General features: G+C 50.0%; 1 protein-coding gene across 3 annotated transcripts; it reads left to right on the top strand.

The window, feature by feature from the left end:
* Positions 1-267: 267 nt before the first annotated feature.
* On the top strand, positions 268-8,337 carry LYSMD4 (LysM domain containing 4). 3 transcript variants are annotated; one of them, XM_073304270.1, is made up of 3 exons: positions 268-341; positions 3,299-3,586; positions 6,084-8,337. In XM_073304270.1, exons 2-3 carry the CDS (start codon positions 3,314-3,316, stop codon positions 6,735-6,737), a joined length of 927 nt encoding a protein of 308 aa, XP_073160371.1. In that variant the 5' UTR covers positions 268-341; positions 3,299-3,313; the 3' UTR covers positions 6,738-8,337. The 3 variants fall into 3 exon arrangements, with proteins under 3 accessions (XP_073160371.1, XP_073160373.1, XP_073160372.1); XM_073304272.1 differs by having other exon boundaries at positions 275-341; positions 3,400-3,586; XM_073304271.1 differs by lacking the exon at positions 268-341 and adding an exon at positions 356-373.
* Positions 8,338-10,473: the final 2,136 nt, after the last annotated feature.

Here is a 10,473-nt window from a genome sequence, read left to right as displayed (position 1 = left end):
GCTGCCCGCAGGTGGGGGAGGGGGGGCAGTGCCAGACCAAGCCCTGGACACAGGGACCCTGGGAAGCCCATTGTCCCTCCCTGGGCCTCTCGGGAGGGGTGGGGGAGGCAAAGGGACGCTGGCCCTTTAACTCTGCCCCGCCCGCCCCGGCCCCGCGCTGACCGCTCAACCTAACCCGCCCTCCCCAGCGGCCCCGCCCATCCGCGCTGCCGATTGGTCGCTGTGTGCCCTTGTCCCCTGCCTTGGGCGGAACCAGCCAATCAGTACGGGTGGCGGGGCAGACAGTGAGGGTGGATGTGGCGGCTGAGGGCCGGAGAGCGGAGGAGCCGAGGGTTACTGAGGTCTGTGCTGGGGGAGCCCGGTCCCCGCTCGGGTACGGGGCCGGGCTCGCGGGGTTCCCCCTCCCTGGAGCCGGGCTCGCGGGGACTCCCCCCCGACACCCCCGGGCTGGGCTCGCGGGGTTCCCCCCCTCCCTGGAGCCGGGCTCGCGGGGACTTCCCCCCCGCCCCCGGGCTGGGCTCGCGGGGTCCCCCCCCTCCCTGGAGCCGGGCTCGCGGGGACTTCCCCCCCGCCCCCGGGCTGGGCTCGCGGGGTCCCCCCCCTCCCTGGAGCCGGGCTCGCGGGGACTTCCCCCCCCCTTCCCCCCGCCCCCGGGCTGGGCTCGCGGGGACTCCCCCCCCCATCCCTGGAGCCGGGCTCGCGGGGACTCCCCCCCCGACACCCCCGCCCGGGCTGGGCTCGCGGGGACTCCCCCCCCTCCCTGGAGCCGGGCTCGCGGGGACTTCCCCCCCCCCTTACCCCCGGGCTGGGCTCGCGGGGTCCCTCCCCCCATCCCTGGAGCCGGGCTCGCGGGGACTTCCCCCCCTTCCCCCCGCCCCCGGGCTGGGCTCGCGGGGTTCCCCCACCTCCCTGGAGCCGGGCTCGCGGGGACTTCCCCCCCCCCCTTACCCCCGCCCCCGGGCTGGGCTCGCGGGGTTCCCCCCCCTCCCTGGAGCCGGGCTCGCGGGGTTCCCCCCCCTCCCTGAAGCCGGGCTCGCGGGGACTTCCCCCCCCCTTACCCCCGGGCTGGGCTCGCGGGGTCCCCCCCCCCATCCCTGGAGCCGGGCTCGCGGGGACTTCCCCCCCCCCTTCCCCCCGCCCCCGGGCTGGGCTCGCGGGGACTCCCCCCCCCATCCCTGGAGCCGGGCTCGCGGGGACTCCCCCCCGACACCCCCGCCCGGGCTGGGCTCGCGGGGACTCCCCCCCCTCCCTGGAGCCGGGCTCGCGGGGACTTCCCCCCCCCCTTACCCCCGGGCTGGGCTCGCGGGGTCCCTCCCCCCATCCCTGGAGCCGGGCTCGCGGGGACTTCCCCCCCTTCCCCCCGCCCCCGGGCTGGGCTCGCGGGGTTCCCCCACCTCCCTGGAGCCGGGCTCGCGGGGACTTCCCCCCCCCCTTACCCCCGCCCCCGGGCTGGGCTCGCGGGGTTCCCCCCCCTCCCTGGAGCCGGGCTCGCGGGGTTCCCCCCCCTCCCTGAAGCCGGGCTCGCGGGGACTTCCCCCCCCCTTACCCCCGGGCTGGGCTCGCGGGGTCCCCCCCCCCCATCCCTGGAGCCGGGCTCGCGGGGACTTCCCCCCCCCCTTACCCCCGCCCCCGGGCTGGGCTCGCGGGGTTCCCCCACCTCCCTGGAGCCGGGCTCGCGGGGACTTCCCCCCCCCTTACCCCCGCCCCCGGGCTGGGCTCGCGGGGTTCCCCCCCTCCCTGGAGCCGGGCTCGCGGGGTTCCCCCCCCTCCCTGGAGCCGGGCTCGCGGGGACTCCCCCCGACACCCCCGCCCCCGGGCTGGGCTCGCGGGGTTCCCCCCCTCCCTGGAGCCGGGCTCGCGGGGACTTCCCCCCCCCCCTTACCCCCGCCCCCGGGCTGGGCTCGCGGGGTTCCCCCCCCTCCCTGGAGCCGGGCTCGCGGGGACTCCACGCCCGGGGGCGGCTGGGCTCGCGGTGACTCTCCCCCGTGTCCCCCCCCCGGCTGCAGGCAGCGCCAGCGCTCGGCCTAAGCAGACTTGTCAATGGCTTAAGGCTCCAGCAGCTGGGGGGGAGGGGGCACTTGCTCTTTTTACTATGTGGGGGCGGGACACAACTGCCTCGGGCAGTGGGTGCCCGCTTGCTGACAAGGCACTGCTCGAAATCACTGCCTCGACAGTGGGTCCTGGCTCCACTCGGCCTCTGCTGTGCACCCCATTAACCAGTCCCTTTGAATCCTCTCCAGAGCCATCCCCAGCTGCAGCCTTCAGTGTGGTAGCTTCTTCTGCTAGTTCCTGGAAGATGACTTCCCTCTTAAGTGGCTAGCAGCAGTCAGCTCAAGAGACTGGGCTGAAGTCCACTGCAGTCACACCTTGTGCTCTCAGTTGCTCCCACACAGCCCTGCTGGAACCAATGTGGGAGTCACAGCCTGCTTTGTCTGTATTAAATGCCAGACGGGAAATCACGGCTTTAATGCCCTGGAAATAAACAAACTCAGCAGGATTGGGGCCCCTGTTCTTACCACAAGGGCTCAAGTTCCAATGCTTCATGCAGGCAGAGGCTGAGACATAACAGCAATCTCAAACAGTTGTGGATCACACTAAACATACACATACCATTTTTTGAGAGGGCAGGGACAAATTCTTACACTGTGGGGAGAAATGATACACAAAACTCATTGTGGCTGAAAGAACAAACAAAAAAGTAAACTTACATCCTACATACAGCATAGAAAACCAACACTCAGAATTCTGTGACTAAGAGCAGCAACCAAGGACTTACAAAATAACCATGCAAAAAGGTGCATTGGGCTGTATTCTAACATCAGGGCAGTAGCAAACCAGCCTTAGGTTCTGGAATACCAAAATTTTATCATAACCAAAGACACCCAGCTCCTGGGATGGATCCACAAGGTCAGCATGATCTTTCTTTCAGCTCTGACTTATTTGCAATAGTGCTAAACTAGAATTTCTGGAATGAACCCCTATTAAAATGAGCACGGTAGCATCATGCAAAGTTTTTTCTGCCAATGAAGAAACATTCTAGGCTTCCCAGGGTGCAACAGTGACTGCCTCCCTTGCTGAAGTGGATACAAATGCCACTGTCAGTGCAATTGTTGAAAAGTGAGGCACATTGCAGAGCATTCTGGTGATTAGACCAGTGCATCAGATATGTACTGGCTTACTTGTGTGTGTATATTGTCAGGGTGTTGTGCTTTTGGTCTGTTGTCACTGTTCTGCATTGTGGTGAATAAACGTGTTGTTTTATGATCAGTACAGCTAAAATGTCTGTTTTCTTTTACAGGCTCTAGTATAAAACATGAGGCTCTATGAGCGACTAACCAGATCTTTCCAGGCTCCCGTCACTGTCCACAATTATCCAAGCAGCCACGTTTATTTGTTTAGAAATGGCCGATCAGATCCGGATGAGTCATCAGAGGAGGAATCTGACTTCATGGAATTACGTCCAAGGGGCAAGGAGCAGCAGAGAAGCAATTCTTCCCCAGAGAGAGCTGGGGATGTGGTGCTACTGGAACGAGAGCTCACCGAGGGCGATAACATTAACAAGCTAGCCCTGCAGTATGGTTGTAAAGTAAGAGCTGCAGCTAGATGATGCAGCTGCTTTAGTTTCTTCCCTTCGTCTTATTTTCATGTGTGTTCATTTTGTAAGCACTTGTGTTTAGGGATATGTTATGTGTAGCTTATTTCTGTGCATACAGAAAGAAGCTCCACTTCTCTGACACAGAAAGGCAACTTCTTCTGTGTGTGTCCTGTATTTATTGATACCCGGGTATAAACCAAGGTGATGCAGGGTGCAGTGAGTCTTGTAATTAATAACACAAGGAAAATGTTTTCACCCCCACAGCCAGCATGACCTGGATTCCTGTATAATTTGGATGACTAAGTGTGTTACAGCTCTCAGGTAACTCACAATTATTATTAATTTGTTGAGGGAGGACAACATCTGAACTGAAAAAGGGAAACGAGCGCTGATCGTAAGGAGCTTACACTCGGTTAAGCAAACAGAACAATATACTGTGATTACAGAGGGATCTCATAAAGCTGGGTGACTGGGCAACAAAATGGCAGATGAAATTCAGTGTTGATAAGTGCAAAGTAATGGACATTAGAAAAAAATATTGGAACTATACATATATACTGAAAGGTTCCAAATTAGCAGTTACCACCAAGAAAGAGATCTTTGAGTCACTGTGGCTAGTTCTTTAAAAACTTCTGCTTAATGTGCAGCAGTGATCAAAAAGGCTAACAGAATGTTAGGAAGTCTTAGGAAAGGGATGAAAATAAGGCAGAAAATATCATAATGACATTGTATAAATCCATGCTGCAGCCACACCTTGAATACTGGTCCTCAAAAGCCCCATTTCAAAAAGGATATAGTGGAACTGGAAAAGTATCAGAGGACAACAAAGATGTTCAAGGGTATAGAACGGCTTCTATACAGGGAGAGCCTAAAAGATTAGGGCTGTTTACCTTGGAAAAGAGACTACTCAGAGGGATCTGATAGTCTCTAAAATCATGAATGGTGTGGAGAAAGTGAATAGAGAAGTGTGTATCCTGCATTCTCATCTCCTTTTCCTCCTTCCCTGCTGAGGCCAGCTGCCACCTTACCTGTGCTGATTGCTGGCTTGTGGCTCCAGTGCTGGCTGTCAGCCAACTGGCAAAGAAAAAGTCTTCAAGTGGCCATTGAGCATCCACTGCACTGACAAAGGGACTCCTGCTGCAGCTGTTGTGAAGCTGCTGGAGGGCTCCCTGAATTGTATTTACATATTGTTGTTTAAAAATTAGTCTGTACCTTGATCAGACAATGAAGATGCAGCTGATGGTGCATATTGGCTCATTCAAAAAGAAAAATGTTGTTTTTAAAGAGAAATTTACTGAGTTCTTAGATTGATTTTCAGTGCCAAATGCACAGACAGGTGTTAGTGCAGTAATGTGCCTAAATGCTAAGAAAATAAAACCTGGGAAGTACTGTCCCGAGTGCAGTAATTTCTGCTGCTGGGTTTATTGCAGTTGGTTAATTTGTTACAGTGCCCTTCTGGCCTGTCCTGCCCTTTCTCTGCTCCCCCCACTTGTTATCTTGAGGCACCTTTGTAAGCCTCCCCTAACTCAGGTTTGATGGTGTTCCTGGAAACTTGACACTAATGCTTTCTCAGGCAGAGCATTCACCTTTTGCGAGTCATCTTTTCTTGCTGCCTAAGGCCCAAGTCTCAGGCTTGTGCATTGAAAAGCTGAACATCACATTAGGCTACACTTGTGCTTTACTTTGTTGCCTTTTCATCTCTCACATGATGTCCCGAGGAGTCCAAGGTTCCACAGTGTGAATACTGCCTCCTACAATGACACCCAGTAACTCAACCCCAGTGTTTTGTTTCCCAGGCTGTAACCAGGGCTGAATTCTATTCAGGGCCGATTTTGGATCCTTCTTATAACTTTGGTAGTATTGATGGGCAATGTTTACTGTTTAGGCAACTACAGGGTTTGGGGGGCATTTACACAAGATATTTGTAAATCTCAGGTGCCTAACTCCCAGAATCAGGCCCTACTAAGTCTTTTTGTGAATCTAGCCCTAGGAGCCAAAATCCCCTTGACAGTCAAAGCGCAGACATCATTTTTGAAGATGAGATGTAGGCTCCTGAATCAGTTAAACATCGCAGCACTGAGAACAGCAATACTTAAATACTTGTAAACGTCGGGGCCTGTTGTTCCAAAGATTTCCCCAGCTGAGTTAAGACAGGAACAGCAGAAAACCTAGGGATGGAAATGACAAAGCTGAAGACAAAATACAACTGATGGTCCATTAGAGACACTACTGAACGTGTCCTGAAGATTTCAACTTTCAATATGTGAAGGACTGTAACTTATAAGATTCATTGGGGTCTTAAGCTTGTTAGGAAATCTCTGACTGCCAGAGTCAGGGCTACAAGAACAGTGTGAGCCAGACTCCCCATAGTAGGTTTCAGTCAGTGTTTGTTTTCACAGTTGAATTTTCCTGGTTTGTTCTTGAGTCAATATTGGTAAAGGATTGTGATGCCTTAGGTTAATGTGTTTCTCCTTTCTGAATTCCATAGGTTGCAGATATCAAACGTGTCAACAACTTCATCTGTGAGCAGGACTTGTATGCTCTGAAGTCTATCAAGATTCCAGTCAAGGCTCATGGGGTGTTAACAGAGACCAGCAAAGAATTAAAACCTCCTCAGAATGCACCTTCCCAGGCTGGAATGACGCTGATTGAACTACGAGAACCTGATGATGGAGCCACCGGTAGCAACTATTCTGAAAGCAGATACCTGACTGACTACTTTAAGGGGGTTGACCAGACCATTGAGGATGTAGTGCAATCAAAAGTCCATTTAAATGCAGATTATTGCATAGAAGCACCAAACTGCCCACCATCCAGTTCAGTGGGGCAAAAGGAGCCCAATAATGGTGCAGACTGTGGAATCCAGTGGTGGAATGCAGTTTTTATTATGCTCCTGATAGGAATAGTCTTGCCGGTATTTTATATTGTCTATTTTAAAACACAACAGACTGGGGCGGCAGCCCATACCTCAAACAATACCTTTGCCTCAAATAGCTCAGCTCATGAATTGGGGGGAACAATGTCACAGCACCTACCAGTTGTGGAAACCCACACATGGAAGATACAGCCCAGTACTGCCTCACCTCCCAACACTGATGCCCATAAACCAGTAACTCTGACTGTACTGGATTCAGGGGGCTAATTTTTTTTTTTTTTTTTTTTAAGTGAGCTAATGATCTTGACTGAACCATAGGGTAACATGTTTTCTCTGAATGAATAAAGATGTTTTGTAGCTTACAAGTGCAACAGACATTTGGCACTGCGTTTAGGTGCCTCTCAAGAGTGGCCTTGACTAAAAATCTGAACTAGGCAGACACATCAATGTGTGTGCTCTTAAATATTGTGTGGGTTATTGATTGGAATGATGCAGTCTTATAGCTGAGGAGAAGACACATTTTGTATAGACTGAGCAATTCCCCCCCCCCAACAACTTAAAACAACGTTTTTCATTCTCTGGCAGAACTGAGTGAGCCTTGCATACTTAACCCTACATCTGACTTTATAGCTTGATAGACTAGCTATAGTACATGGCACTGTTAAAACTAACCAGGACACTTGATACCTCCATTTCACTTTACTTTTATCAATGACGGTATTGAGCTAGAATGACCGAGGGTCTTAGCCTGCTGTGAGCACCATAGAGGCAAGGGTCAGCCTTTGCATGGAGGCCCTGTGACTTCATTAGGGCTCCATGGAGGTACCTAGTCAGGCCAGAGCTCTCTGCAGGAACTGGGCCTTAGGTCGGTTATTCCTCAGTAACAGTCTTTGCTCAATAGTGATAGCAAAAGTTATGTTCAGCCCCACAGTCCAACCTGCCAGCAACCTTCAGTGGCCGACTCGGCCTAAAGGCATCTTGAGCATACCGTTGCTGGGCTGGCAGCTGTGGTACCCGTCATGGACTAGCCGGCAGTCGCTTTGTCTATACAGCGAGCTGTTTCAAGCACTACGTTTCAGGTTAAACAGGTTTCAGAGTTCAGAGTAGCAGCCGTGTTAGTCTGTATCCGCAAAAAGAAAAGGAGGACTTGTGGCATCTTAGAGACTAACCAGTTTATTTGAGCATAAGCTTTCGTGAGCTACAGCTCACTTCATTGGATGCATAGTGTGGAAAGTGTAGAAGATCTTTTTATACACACAAAGCATGAAACAATACCTTCTCCCATCCCACTCTCCTGCTGGTAATAGCTTATCTAAAGTGATCACTCTCCTTACAATGTATATGATAATCAAGTTGGGCCATTTCCAGCACAAATCCAGGTTTTCTCCCCCCCCCACAAACCCACTCTCCTGCTGGTAATAGCTTATCTAAAGTGACCACTCTCCTTACAATGTGTATGATAATCAAGGTGAGCCATTTCCAGCACAAATCCAGGGTTTAACAAGAACTGCAGGGGTGGGTAGGAAAAAAAAGGGGAAATAGGTTATCTTGCATAATGACTTAGCCACTCCCAGTCTCTATTCAAGCCTAAGTTAATTGTATCCAATTTGCAAATGAATTCCAATTCAACAGTCTCTCGCTGGAGTCTGGATTTGAAGTTTTTTTGTTGTAATATCGCAACTTTCATGTCTGTAATTGCGTGACCAAAGAGATTGAAGTGTTCTCCGACTGGTTTATGAATGTTACAATTCTTGACGTCCGATTTGTGTCCATTTACTCTTTTACGTAGAGACTGTCCAGTTTGACCAATGTACATGGCAGAGGGGCATTGCTGGCATATGATGGCATATATCACATTGGTAGATGTGCAGGTGAATGAGCCTCTGATAGTGTGGCTGATGTTATTAGGCCCTGTGATGGTGTCCCCTGAATAGATATGTGGGCACAGTTGGCAACGGGCTTTGTTGCAAGGATAGGTTCCTGGGTTAGTGGTTCTGTTGTGTGGTATGTGGTCGCTGGTAAGTATTTGCTTCAGGTTGGGGAGCTGTCTGTAGGCAAGGACTGGCCTGTCTCCCAAGATTTGTGAGAGTGTTGGGTCATCCTTCAGGATAGGTTGTAGATCCTTAATAATGCGTTGGAGGGGTTTTAGTTGGGGGCTGAAGGTGACGGCTAGTGACGTTTTGTTATTTTCTTTGTTAGGCCTGTCCTGTAGTAGGTGACTTCTGGGAACTCTTCTGGCTCTATCAATCTGTTTTTTCACTTCTGCAGGTGGGTATTGTAGTTGTAAGAATGCTTGATAGAGATCTTGTAGGTGTTTGTCTCTGTCTGAGGGGTTGGAGCAAATGCTGTTGTATCGCAGAGCTTGGCTGTAGACAATGCAGACAATGTTAAACAGGGTGTCCTTGCTCTTATTAGTTTAAGCTAGATGGGTCAGTGAAGAGTTTTCCATTTTGTACAGTAATAAAAAGTCAGGGGAAACAAGCCCCCAGCTATTTTAGGAGTTCACGAGAAAAAGGAGCATAACTTGTAGGCTGTGGCCTACAAACCTGGTGTAGGCTAATTTTAGGCATTTTTATTACCTGTGTAGCTAGTCAGCCATGTTTCTGATCTCCCATCTCCATCCTGAAATAAGGGCTCTTGTGCGAGTACATATGGTTGTCACAGAGCCTAAGAAGTTCTTGATGTATTCTGGTCTATTGAATGGAGGCCCACAGGTTTTGGGTATAGTTTTCAAAGACTTGTTTACAGTGAATGCTGAATGCGTGGAAAGGTTCCTTACAGTACATGCAATAAATGTGGATGAAGACTAAGCTTTGGGCAGTTTGAATCTGCAGTAAAAACCTCTTGATTGGTGTAGCCATTTTAAAAATAGAGAACTGTTTTTCATGGCTAACCCCGACAGTAGAAATTGACATTTTGAAGTTGTAGAATTGAAAATACCTAAGAAAAAAGTGTGTGTAACATAAGCAAAATCTCCATAACATATTGCCTAAATATAAGCTAACTTTCAGCATACAGCAAACTTGAAGGAAGTTAGACTTTTCCCAGGCCTAGACACTGACATCCCAGGAGGTGCACCTATATAATGCATGTGTTGACCAGCCTGAGTGGCTTAAAGGATACTAGCTGAAATTATGGTATGAAAAGCAAAGGGTGCTGAATGCAAAAGGTAGCTGGGTCTCACTCCCCGCCCCCCACCTAACTGGAGGATAGTTATAGAATTAGTACTGTTGTAACTGGGTACAAATCACAGATTAATAAAACACTCATTGGAAAATACATAAAGGTTTAAAGCAAAATACAGAGAGAGGGTTTTTTTCTCTCTTTCAAACACTCAGATACAAGAGTTAATACTTTTAGATTTATTTACTAGAACAAAATTAAGCAGGTAAAAGGAGGAAATGATAGAAGACTGAAAAATAACTTTTGAAATGATTTGTCGAATTAAGGAATTGCCTGCTATTGTCTTGTCACTAGAGGGCACTGTTGTCATATAAATACACAAAAGTTGAGGCAAAGTGAAGGAAATTCAGATCATAGAACATCAGGGTTGGAAGGGACCTCAGGAGGTCATCTAGTCCAACCCCCTGCTCAAAGCAGGACCAATCCCCAATTAAATATAATATAAATATATAATCCTATTTTAAAAGATTAATGCTAAAGAAAATTTGTAGGGAAAATAATAAAAATGACAGTTACTTATATTTATGAGCACAGGGGTTAGTACTAGCCATCTCTGTCCCAAATTAATCTAAGTGCTGATGAATATTCTTATCTAAGGATCTGAGATGGGTGTTGAAGTTAGAATCAAGAGAGAGAAATTCTGTCATTAATAGTCTTGCTGGCCTGAGGCACATACATGGACAGCATTTGTGTTTATAATGACTCAAATGAAAAATGTATCTGAAATACTAGCTGCTTGCTGCAAAGGGAGCTGGGAGGTACAATGAATAAAGTAAACAGAAGCTTCCTGAGTTACAGTGTTAAGTCATGGGACTGATAA

The sequence above is a fragment of the Lepidochelys kempii genome, chromosome 10, assembly GCF_965140265.1.
Source record: "Lepidochelys kempii isolate rLepKem1 chromosome 10, rLepKem1.hap2, whole genome shotgun sequence".
Classification (NCBI taxonomy): Eukaryota; Metazoa; Chordata; order Testudines; family Cheloniidae; genus Lepidochelys; species Lepidochelys kempii.
This window is presented reverse-complemented; position numbering and strand designations above follow the sequence as displayed.